Below are 11,841 nucleotides of genomic sequence, written 5' to 3' on the forward strand. Positions count from 1 at the left end.
TTGACAGACTACAATCTCATGGCATCAGAGGCGTGCCGCTCTTATGGCTTAAATCATTTTTAAGTCAGAGAGCTCAAGTGGTTCAGATCTCAAACCAATTTTCCAAACCAATGCAACTGAGTTATGGAGTTCCCCAGGGCTCTATACTCAGCCCAATCCTTTTCCTGTTGTATGTCAACGACGTACATTCATCGCTGCTGCATGGGAAAATCGTGCAGTATGCTGATGACACGACTCTCTGTTTCAGAGATAACTCACAAGAAGGTTTGGAACTACAAACCTTTGTCTATATCAACAATTGTGTTCAATATTTCAATAGCCTCAACCTTCAAACAAATTCTTCGAAATCCAACGTGCTAAATTTCGCACTGCGCCCAGTGGACTCCCAATGTGGGTCAGCTGTCACGTTGGCAGATTCCATATTGGAAGAAGTCTACTCCGCAAAATTCCTTGGAATACTCCTCGATCGAGGGTTGACATGGAATAACCACATTGACCATGTGTGTACCAAACTGTTCTCAGGAAAATATGTCTTGAGGTCCTTGGCCCGGTATTGCCCCAATCAGGTATTGATTGCGGCATATTATGGGCTAATTCACTCTCACCTTTCCTATGGAGTGGTGCTGTGGGGGGCCTGTGCAGGCAATAATTTCCTGAGGGTGTTCAAATTACAAAAAAACGCGATTCGTATTATCGCAAAGTTGAATTTCAGAGAGTCGTGCAGGACAGCATTCCAAAATTTGAAACTGTTGACTTTTGCCCAGTCTCTACATTTTAGAAACATCTTTGTTCTGTTTGTCTAAATGTGCCCTTACCAGGGGACGTGACATACACGGGTATGAGACTAGAGGCAGAGATAACTACCGAACTGGAAGACACAGAACGGTAGTTTATGAGCACTTCACAGGCAGGTGTTCACTTCATCAACAGATTGCCAAATTCTATGAAAAACGCCCAAACGCCCAAGGCGTCAAAAGCTAGTCTTAAGCGCTTTCTGGTGTCAAAGGCATTCTACAGCGTTGACGAGTTTCTGGCGTTTAACTGGGAGACCGCCCAATTCGATAACTGACTCCGGCGCTGTAAGTGGGTTGAAATTGGTGAAGGATGAATGAGACTGGAATGTATGGAAAATTATGTAAGTTTGAATGTGGTAGTTGTGTGGTATGAGAGTTTAAAATTTAGAAATAATTATGACGTTTGCCATACAATGTGAACAAATTGTTGCGAGCAATTAAAGATTTGATTTGATTTGAACGTGCTTTACGGTTGTTTATGTTTAAGTGTCTCAACATATAATTAGCTTATGGTAATAACTACCGCTTTTGCCGAAGACTGCTGTTTTGATTCTGATGTAAAAGAGATTTAGTAGTGTTGGGCATTCAACCATCCCTGAGCTTTAAGAGCCAGCTCGAAGTGCCTTGATATGGTATTCTTAACATGGGGCTTACTATACAAATATTTTTACAGATATAAAAATAAGTAATGTACAATAATGCAATTTACTGATGTTGTCCCGTTAATGAGTTTCTATTTGTTTACAGCAACAATAATAGTTGTAATAATAGGAATTTAAGTTGCTACAGCTTCTTCTGAAGTAGAAATATAACAAGTAGGGTTTTTTATATACAAATTTTTATTTAGAAATTAATAATTGTGCAATACTTAAAATATATCAATAAAAACGATACAAAAAAGTTATGTATGCGTTCTGATTGAACAAATAGTTAAATACACTATGAATATAAGAGAAGCCTATTTTGTTAACAGTCTCGTTAACTGGACTGCGGTACAAACACCTTGTACTCGAACCTTGGTGAAATATTTATTGCACATTAGTAAATATAGATTTACTAAGAATTTTGAAATAAGCTTGTTTCATAATTTATACTAATTAAAATAAATTTAATAATAGCTGGTGAATGCTTAATACATGCTCTGTGTTTAATGTCTGACCGCCTCATTTTAGACTAAGAAAACGCCATGCTTAGTCGGAATTCAATCTGGTATGATAATATTATATACACATATGTACAAATATTGAGGAAATAGAAATAAGTAGATATTACTCACAGATAAAGTAACTTATTTATTCAAACGTGCTGTGCTAAATTCCCAAGTAAAACCATCATCAATATTCGGATTCAAAAATATCCTTCCTCCACTGTCTGTTTTATATCAGAGCAAAACATTTTTCAGTACATCACTTGCAGGCAGAATGTTTATAACGTGTTCATTTCTATCGCAAAGACTAACAAAATATCTGTATGTCACTCCTTTGTCAATTCCTAAATTGTCCAACATTTCATTCATAGTTGGTTTTATGGAATGGAAGTATGAAATATTCGATGGCATCCTTCAAACCTGGAATCCCGGTAACCTCGTCTACTCCATCAGCCTTCAGACAGTCAGGACACAGGCTGGAGAACGTGTCTAATAACTTATGTTGAAAACTCTTTGGATATCCCCATGTTGGTGCTCTCCAACCGGTGTAGGTGCCGCTGCTCATGTGGTTCTGTGGAATAAAAAATTATTAGTTTATACAGAGTTTGCGGTGGCACCATCTGATTTCAGTTTAGTAGTTTTTTAATATAAAATATATTTCTTATCGGAATAAAAGGTCAAAGAATGTAAAAAAAGTAAAAGAAAAGAAGTCTTAATTTACCAGGCGAAATTAGGGCTGAGAAGCCCTCTCTAACACAACCTGGGGAGCAAGGTGACTTCCGAACAATCACCAATGGCCAGGCAGACGGGCTGCTTGCAAGGAGAGGATCGCTCAGCGGTCACCTATCCAAGCAGCAGCCACGCTCGACTTTGCTTGATCCGGCTATCTTGTGATAACCCTTGAGCCCGCTACACAGCGCTATTGGAATGTATAATTTAACTAGGCGAAGTTAGGGCTAAGAAGCCCTCTCTAACACAACCTAGGGCCAACGGTTTCACGGTGACTAAACCAACACCAAGGACCTGGCAAGCGAGCTGCTTGCAAAGACAGGATCGCTTAGCGTTCACTCGTCCAAGCAGCAGCATCGCTTGACGTTCCTTGATTCAGTTATCTTGCGATAACCACAGTACCTGCTCCACTGCACCCTTGGCAATACATTATTTGCTATAAATATTCGAAATAGCAGTTTTCTTGTCAGATCTATATAAGAATAGCTAAAAGTAAGTGTGTGATTTTATAATTTTTTTTTATAACATGACTGGAATGTTATTTATTTTATATGAGAAAAATGTTTATATTTGGTTCAGGTTGAAGTATTTCACCCACATTTCCAGCTTTCGTTCACATTCATAATGTAACCAATTTTTTTTATATCTATTGCCACTCTCTTCCATTAAACTTAAGTTACAACTATAGAAATTCTTTTCGTTGTCCACTTTAATTTCCAGTTTATATTTAAACAATTTAATCTACAATACACACAGCGTAACCAGCATAGTTTGAAAACTTTCAAGGTTTTAGTCAAGATACGTTCTTAAATTATTCACTGCATCTAATACCACACACAATACCACTACGTATAACTATCTCTTTTTCATACTAAAGTACCACATTATTTACAGCTGTAGGAAATAATTGATAACAAAAGCTTAGTAAACAATATATTATGTTACAGAATTAAAAATGTGGGATTATGTATTTCTTACAGGTTAGTACTATAATTCTACCCTTTTAGAAAAAATACATACATCCTTAGCTAAATAGATTACAACCAAACGTATTTTGTACAACTTCGTAAAACATCTAAGTTTTAAATTATTTATTTTGTTGCAAATATTACATATGTACAGGAAGAAGGACGCTGAGCCGAAACAGACATATGGTTACATAATGATCTAAGTTCCTTTTAATCCAAAGTTACATTTATTATTTAATGTGGGATCGGTGTTTAAATTACGACATGTTATTACAGCAACAATAAAATTGGACAAAACACCAATACTAGACAAAACACTTTGATTTAAATCTATTTCTATATTTAACACAAATCTTTATAAGAAATAAAACATATGAAATGTTTTACATTGAGAATGCTACAATTAATTAAGAACAATTCAATTTGGGCGTGAAAAAGTAGGTAATAAATTCGACTTTCAATAATGTTAGAATTTTAATACTGTAATTCAAAATTTATGACTCATTCAACTGAAACTTTGACTCAGTAATCGTCTGGTATCATGGAACTTTGATAGAATATTAATAGTTTTGTAATATAATAGTAGATTATCTCTCCCCATTTTCCTGCTATGAGTACTTTTATAATTGATTGACAATTGAATCGTTCCTTTATAACTTAACTTCGATTTCAAAATCAGTTTAAATGAAAATCTCGAACTACATTGCTTCGGTATTGAGTAAAATGGAATTCACGCATGGACACTGAAGTGTATCAATTGTTTACAACACCATTTTTTAATACGTTGAGTTTAAAACAGTCTTGATCTTCAGTAAATCGTTATTCTATTTATATTATTTACAAAACAATAAAAACATTAATAAACATATTCTGGATGTAGTAAAGGGACGAAAGAACTATGTACGTTACCGTCATAACCAACGCACACGCATGGTACATTACATGGTAGAGTTTTCGCACAGTGACATAGAATAAAACAAATATAAAATGTTAACAACTGCAACCCGATAAACTGTCTCAATACATTATTTCAACCTAATCTAAAAGTATACATCATATACCACAATTTTTTTTTCTCCCTTCAATAGTTAATTGGATCTTAGTTATCTATCGTGATCATTACAGTTTATTACCGGCATTAAAACTAAGAGAGAACCATGGAGTTCTAATTATCAAATAAAATGATAGTAATATAATTATATGTATAGTATAGTACTATTATATCAGGTAATATAATACGTAATAATCACCACCGTAGAAAAACTGGTGGTCCTTATCGGCTCTAATACAAGTCACATAATATATTACTAGCCTGCGAATGTGACTTAAAAACTACATTGGTAGCACTAAACCTGAACAAATCATGATGTGAGTTTTCCAATGATGTAACTGATGTTTTACCTGTGGATAAGAATAGGGGTGCTGGTAAGGCACCACATTTTCCAACGCAGTAGCGGAAGTTAATATAGCAGTTGCCAAGACAACAATAGTCCACATGTTTATTCTAGAATGAAGAATAAAATATAATAGTCTCTTGAAGAGTTCCAAATAAATAGAATAAAAGAACTTAATTGATACACAATGTCCTTTACGTATTTATTATGTGTATGTATATAGAGCTGTTTAATACAGATTGATGTATTTGCTAAATTTATTGACTAAAACATGGATAAATTATTTGCCCGGTTAATATATAAATAATACACAAAATAACCCTAATTTCAGTGATTTCAATCATTCATGTTTTATAATTTAAAATTATTTATCAAGGAAACAGAAACAAAATGAAATCACAAAAATAATAAATGTGCGCATTACTTTCTTCACTGGCAGCAACAGCTAAAGGTGTCCCTACAACCAAAGCAAAATAAATAATTATCGGTGATGCGTAAAGTTGGTTGTTGCCCAAGACCTGGCACTGAACTTCACAATATTACGAGAGCATCCTATGAGCCCTCATTAAAGCCGCAGCACACGTAGCCAGAAGAAATGCTCGTATTTTATAGAAGTACGGGAAGGAATGTACTAATGTTTATTGTTAGGTTGTAAAGTTTGTTTTATTTGGGTGTAAGATTTTACTCATTTTGCAAACTACGCGGATATTTTAAGCTACTTAGGTATTTTCCAGTGGACTAGAGAAGTTTCCTATGTCAAATATAAAGTGTTGACTCGGAAAATGAGTAGATAACAAAACATCTTTTGGTGTGATAATAGCCACGGTTTCATCATCGCCAAAACTTTAAGTGGGAAAACACCGAACTTAGTGTTTGAGATTCATATCCTGGCAACGTAACTGAAGTATCCAGGTGACGGACTCACGTTTTTTATATACCTTTATGGTAGAAAAATATTTAGGTAACTATGCAGATCTCACAAAAACGTGAACCGTCGAATTTTCAATTACTCAATGAAACAAACGAAAACAGAGGTTTATTTACTGTAAGACACAGATAAAAATACCCATATAAAAAATAATCTTTACATACATTTTAAAAATATTTTACATGGTAATCTTTATAAAGTAACTGTCATTAATATGCAAGCCAAAATATTAGTCATCTCTATATTTTTATTAGATAGAGTTTTTTCGACGTACATATAGCCATTTTCCACTACACAATATTGACCATTCAAAGTACCGATTTTGATTTCATATGTAAGGGCCCAAATGGTTTATTTTATTGTGGTATATATTTAGTGATCAGGATTACTTAACTTATCTAGTAAAATACATCTAGATGACTCATACAGCTTTCAAAGTTATGTCTCACACTTACTATAAAAAGTTAAATTACCGTTACTACAATAAACTGCATTTACCCAAAGAAGTTGCGATACACAATCAATTTGCTTTTAAAACAAATAAGAAATATTTTTTTATCTCTCAGTATTAAAAAACAAATTTTATAAAAAAGATTCGTGCAATGTAGTCAAAAGCGAGGTTTAACAGAATTAATACGAATATTTATATAGAAAGTGTAAAAGCAATAGTTCAGTATGGTGTAATGCACAAACTTAATTAACTTACCTGCTTCAAGCACAGTAGAGGAACGTTTAATGTTTATTCAAACTTATAGTGTTCAGGTGCTCTATTATCTCTTATATTAGAGAGTTATATTATGTCCTGCCAAATGATATTTATGTACCGTAACATTTAATTAAATATCAGATAAGAGAACAATACTTAATTTACTAAATGTTACGCAACAATAATAAATCTTCATTATAAATTATTGATCGTAATACATGGAACAGTGCTCAGCTTTCAGAGAATAAGTGAAAAAATGTATTTCCTAATCAAAAACCAACTAAAAGACGATACCAAATCATGGCACCAGCGTGACTCATGACAGAGGAATTACTTATCATCCTTGGCCTGATAGTTTTACGTATTTTTCTCTCAGTTTAATTGATTTTTTGGTTCTGCCTATTATGTTATTTTGTTATTAATATAAGCTAGGCTCTCTGTGCTTTATTATGGTTAGGACTAGTCACCGGCTATATTGTAGTCTGAGCATTATCGAAGGCTATCACTCGAGGTGCTGGACAAATCTCATTTCTGTCCGTCTGTTCCTACGATATCTATAAAACAAACTAGCTTAAACTTGATCTTTTCCGTTAAGATACATTTCTATATAGGCAACACTGAGTTTAATGACAACCATAATGGCCACAAGAACATAGCAGAATAAATATTTGTAAAGAAACTTGCAACATGTTAATACGAATTACCTAACTATCTCAATACAAAAAAAATAATTACTTAGTTAATTTATGTGTAGATTTTTATATTACTTAAACTTTGATGTGAAACCCAAACTTAATAAATCACAAATTGTAACTGAATGATATGGAACGATGTCTAGAGGAAAACTTAACCTACAGTCTTTAAATTTTGAATGTAAATTCATTTTAAAATAGATAGGGAATAAGTTCTGTGATGGTTTATATCCAAAACTGGATGCTACTTAAGCGTTATTGAATCTAATCTCAGTCGGCTGACAAAAAGTCTATTTTGTTTTCCATGGGATTAAAATATACTTTTGTTGATTGCATGTCCATCTATGATATCTATAGAATGCCACAAGCAATAAACATTAAATTTTTAGTTGAAACTTTACGAAATATCATTCATAATTTCCTGTTTGAAGTACGATATGACTTTGGCAGGCCAAACAACCGTAGTCTTGCCACTGATCAATGACGAGTTCCTGCTACTTATTTCTATTTTTCTTTAGTGGTGTATTAAGCACTCAGCTTGTTTTAAGTTTTCCTTTTTATTTTTTAAAGTTTCTTTTAGCTTGATTTCTTTAAATTCTACATTAAGTACAAATTTTTAATCGATTTAAAACTGACTTTCGGGACGAACTACAGACTTTAAATTGTCAACACTAATCTGAACTGAAAAAACGAAGCACATAATGAAACACGCACACTCCTGGGTATGACACAACCATAAGAGGTGTTAATACTCCCCAAAGGCTTAACATTAAATTTAATATGGGACATTGATTTCTTAAAACATTTCTATTTTATTCAGCTATGTCTCCATACAAAATGGCTATAATGTGTGGACTAGTGACATCTATAGCCATCTAAACATCCATGTTTTGTACTTGTTATTATCATATACATCATAAATATCTCAGAATCACAGAGGTGAATAATTGGGTTAAAGTCAGCGCCTTGACTAGCAAGTCACAATTCACTAGACTAGATTTTACGAGATCAGCTAAAATTCCGAACGGCCTTTCACTGAGCTCTGAAAGTACTGCTTGGTTATTACATAAGTACCCAGTATGTAAACTTGGCTATTTAAAAGATCATTGATGCCAGATTGACTAAGGAACGAGTCTTATTTAATAGAATTATAAAATAGGATTTGATTTTTAAAGACTTAGAAAACATGAAATCTGATTAGTAAGTTAAAAAAGTATGTTATTTCTCATATCCATATCAAGAATTCAAAAGAAATATGGAATTATAAAAGGAATGGGATGACATTAATAGGATAAATAATGAACCGTTTTTTTTCCTTATCCCATATATTATAATGTGGACAGGAAAGAAGACAGATCTGATACTAATTTTTTCGATTTAGTGGAATTTATATTTTAAGGGAATATCGATGATAATTCCCATATGCGAGAAAGACTAAGACTAAATCTGAGAATTCGGTGCTATGAGACGACCAAACTGTACTAAGTAATCGGAAATTGTGGATTAAATGTCTTCATCTACTGGTAGGACTAAAAAGGGGAATAGTTTCATATAAAAAAACTTAACAGTAATATTTTATATCAAAGTTGTATGCTTTGTATGCTTTAAATAAAAGTGTTAGGCTTATTTTAAAGATAATTAAAAGGTTTTATGGGGTAGCTTTGGGTTTTTAATTGTAAACCCATATTTTCATTCACGCCTTTTTAACTGAACTGCTTATATAAATAGAAAAGAGAGACGTTGGAATGCGTTTCACTTCGGGTTGGTGTCCGTCCTACCATAAAAAGTCATTCCAAGTTTTATGTACTAAAATTTTTAAGTACTAAAACTTAAAAACTATTAATATGTATACTAATATCTCAGACAATAGTGAAACGTATATAGGTACCTTACGAAAAATATGACAAACCGATATTTTATATATTAAATTTTTACCGGCATTTCTGGCAAAATTGTCAGATGAAAATCAGTGCATGTGCAATTGAAAGATAGCTAAAATGATATTAAATTGAATTTAATACAAATACATAGTAGCCTGAAATGATTGTTACACTTTAATGACACAAATTTTTTAGTGCTCGAATACAACAAGTTAATCTGGTATATTAATTACAGAAGTTATACTAAATCACAAGTAACGGTTCCCATAAATTTACTTTTTTAAATTATTCATAGAAATAACTAATCTTTATGCCATAAACCTATAATTATTATACATTTTATTGCTTCCCCGGAGTGTTCAATACCTATTCTAGTCTATTTATTAGGTATAACCCGCTTTGTTTTTTTTTTTTTTTTAAGTGAAAGTCAAGAATTGTTTAAGTCTTTATTCAGGAACAACTTTTCAAAAACATTCGATAGAATTTATATGAACACCATTACACCTTGTATATTTTTAGGAAAATGTCTAACACTAACAAAACATTATAAATACATTTATTCTTCAAAATACATAAAGTAATGATTAAAATGCTTACCTTTTGTGTTTGTGAATCAGGAGTCAACTGAGGAAAACTCACTTCTTCACTTCTATTTATAGCTTCAGTTAATAACCAACCTAACATAAATATTTATCTATGACAGTTTTACGACCGATGGATGTATTGTTTTCGTCAAATTAGCGTTAAAAAACATGTAAGTCGTATTTCATATTTGACATTACATTATTATTGAATTCAATCAACTGTGGTTGTTTAGTTCGCTGATAAGAAGTTTATGGTTGAAGCGTCTCAATCTATAATTGTTTCACTTGCAAACAAGTGTGAAACTCACATTAAAAAGTACTGCGTCATTTATACATATCTAAAACATTTATTTAATATGTCTTGAGTATAAGTATATCAATATTATCCATATTATTAAAAACTAATTGAATAATAACAATGGCCTGTATTTAAGTTCATTGATCACTCATTTAAATACATTCAAGTCAGTGCAAATTTAAGTAAAGCTAGTAGATTTCTATAACAAAATGATAGTTTACCTTATAACACTAAAATATTGGATTTCAAATATCGACACATGTTGAGAACAGTTAAAATATATCTGTTATAAATTGAAAATAGATTAATTTCCTTTTTTTTCTATTGCTTGTGCACTTGAAAAATAATAAACAATTTTGGCTTTATTTATTTAATTCAGAATTTAAAAAAATCAAGCCTAAACCTAGACTAGTATTTTATGTGTCTAATCATACTTCATATTATATATTAATATACTAAAGTTATTGCAGAAAACAATTCACAAAAATGACATTTGTTATGAAATAGATAACCTGAGACCAATCAACTTGATTTTAACTTTCTACAAAGTAGTTGAATTATTCACGATGATGTTATTAATTTGAGATAAGTTAAATAACCCAAAATAAGTATGAATCACGACAATGTACTCAATGAATATCTAGTGAGAAATTATTTGTATAGTAATGTTTTACAATCTGTTTTATAATCGGATAGTTCTAAGCAGAGGATGACAAGTGAGGGTATGTGACTGGCTCAGCTCATCACACAGGGCTCGATTCTCTCTGCAACATTGATTTTAGGGCTTCATTAACTATTGGTGTGAAAGACACACGTCTCCGCTAGATCCGGATGGTTCTAAGCAGAGGAGGACAAGTGCGGGTATGTGACCGGGACAGCTTTGTAACAGTGATCAATTCTCTCTGCAGCATTGCCTTTAGGGCTTCATTAACTATTGGTGTGAAAGACACACGTCTCCGCTAGATCCGGATGGTTCTAAGCAGAGGAGGACAAGTGCGGGTATGTGACCGGGACAGCTTGTAACAGTGATCAATTCTCTCTGCAACATTGCCTTTAGGGCTTCATTAACTATTGGTGTGAAAGACACACGTCTCCGCTAGATCCGGATGGTTCTAAGCAGAGGAGGACAAGTGCGGGTATGTGACCGGGACAGCTTGTAACAGTGATCAATTCTCTCTGCAACATTGCCTTTAGGGCTTCATTAACTATTGGTGTGAAAGACAGACGTCTCCGCTAGATCCGGGATGGTTCTAAGCAGAGGAGGACAAGTGCGGGTATGTGACTGGCTCAGCTCGTCACAGGGCTCGATTCTAGTCAATAGTCAATTTTTTATTGCGGAGACAAAATACATTTGTATAGCAAACGTCAAATATGTTAAAATTTGGACATACATACCACATCGAGCTCTCATTCAGACATACATTTGATCACTCATTCCACGTTCATCCATCGCCAATAATTCCCACTTCGTTCGAGAGTCAGTCTTGTTATTGTGTGGTCTCCCAGTCATATTCCAGAAACTCTTTTACATTGTAAAATGCATTTGACGCTAAACAGCGTTTTAAACGAGTTTTTAACGCCTTGAGGGTCGAGGCTTTTCTTAATTCATTAGGCAATCTGTTAATAAAATGAACCCCTGCCTGTGAAGGCAAGCGTTCATAAACCACCGTCCTGTGTCTCCCAGTTCTGTAGTTGTCTCTGCCTCTAGTCCCGTACGAGTG

The 11,841-nt window shown here is 33.2% G+C and overlaps 1 protein-coding gene across 1 annotated transcript; it reads right to left on the reverse strand.

Moving 5' to 3' along the window:
* Window positions 1-2,237: 2,237 nt before the first annotated feature.
* LOC124372399 lies at window positions 2,238-9,850 on the reverse strand. Its single transcript, XM_046830798.1, has 3 exons — window positions 9,836-9,850; window positions 5,040-5,142; window positions 2,238-2,512 (listed from the first exon to the last, which is right to left on the reverse strand). Exons 2-3 carry the CDS (start codon window positions 5,133-5,135, stop codon window positions 2,303-2,305), a joined length of 306 nt encoding a protein of 101 aa, XP_046686754.1. The 5' UTR covers window positions 5,136-5,142; window positions 9,836-9,850; the 3' UTR covers window positions 2,238-2,302.
* Window positions 9,851-11,841: the final 1,991 nt, after the last annotated feature.

This window comes from Homalodisca vitripennis, unplaced genomic scaffold, assembly GCF_021130785.1.
Source record: "Homalodisca vitripennis isolate AUS2020 unplaced genomic scaffold, UT_GWSS_2.1 ScUCBcl_3111;HRSCAF=8414, whole genome shotgun sequence".
In the NCBI taxonomy this organism is placed as follows: Eukaryota; Metazoa; Arthropoda; class Insecta; order Hemiptera; family Cicadellidae; genus Homalodisca; species Homalodisca vitripennis.

Bases quoted from the DNA above. Each gene is read 5' to 3' on its own strand.
- LOC124372399 (XM_046830798.1), bottom strand. From the start codon at position 5,135: ATGTGGACTATTGTTGTCTTGGCAACTGCTATATTAACTTCCGCTACT. The intron at 2,513-5,039 runs GTAAAACATCAG...TTTATTCCACAG, and splicing joins ACCCCTATTCTTATCCACAG to AACCACATGAGCAGCGGCAC.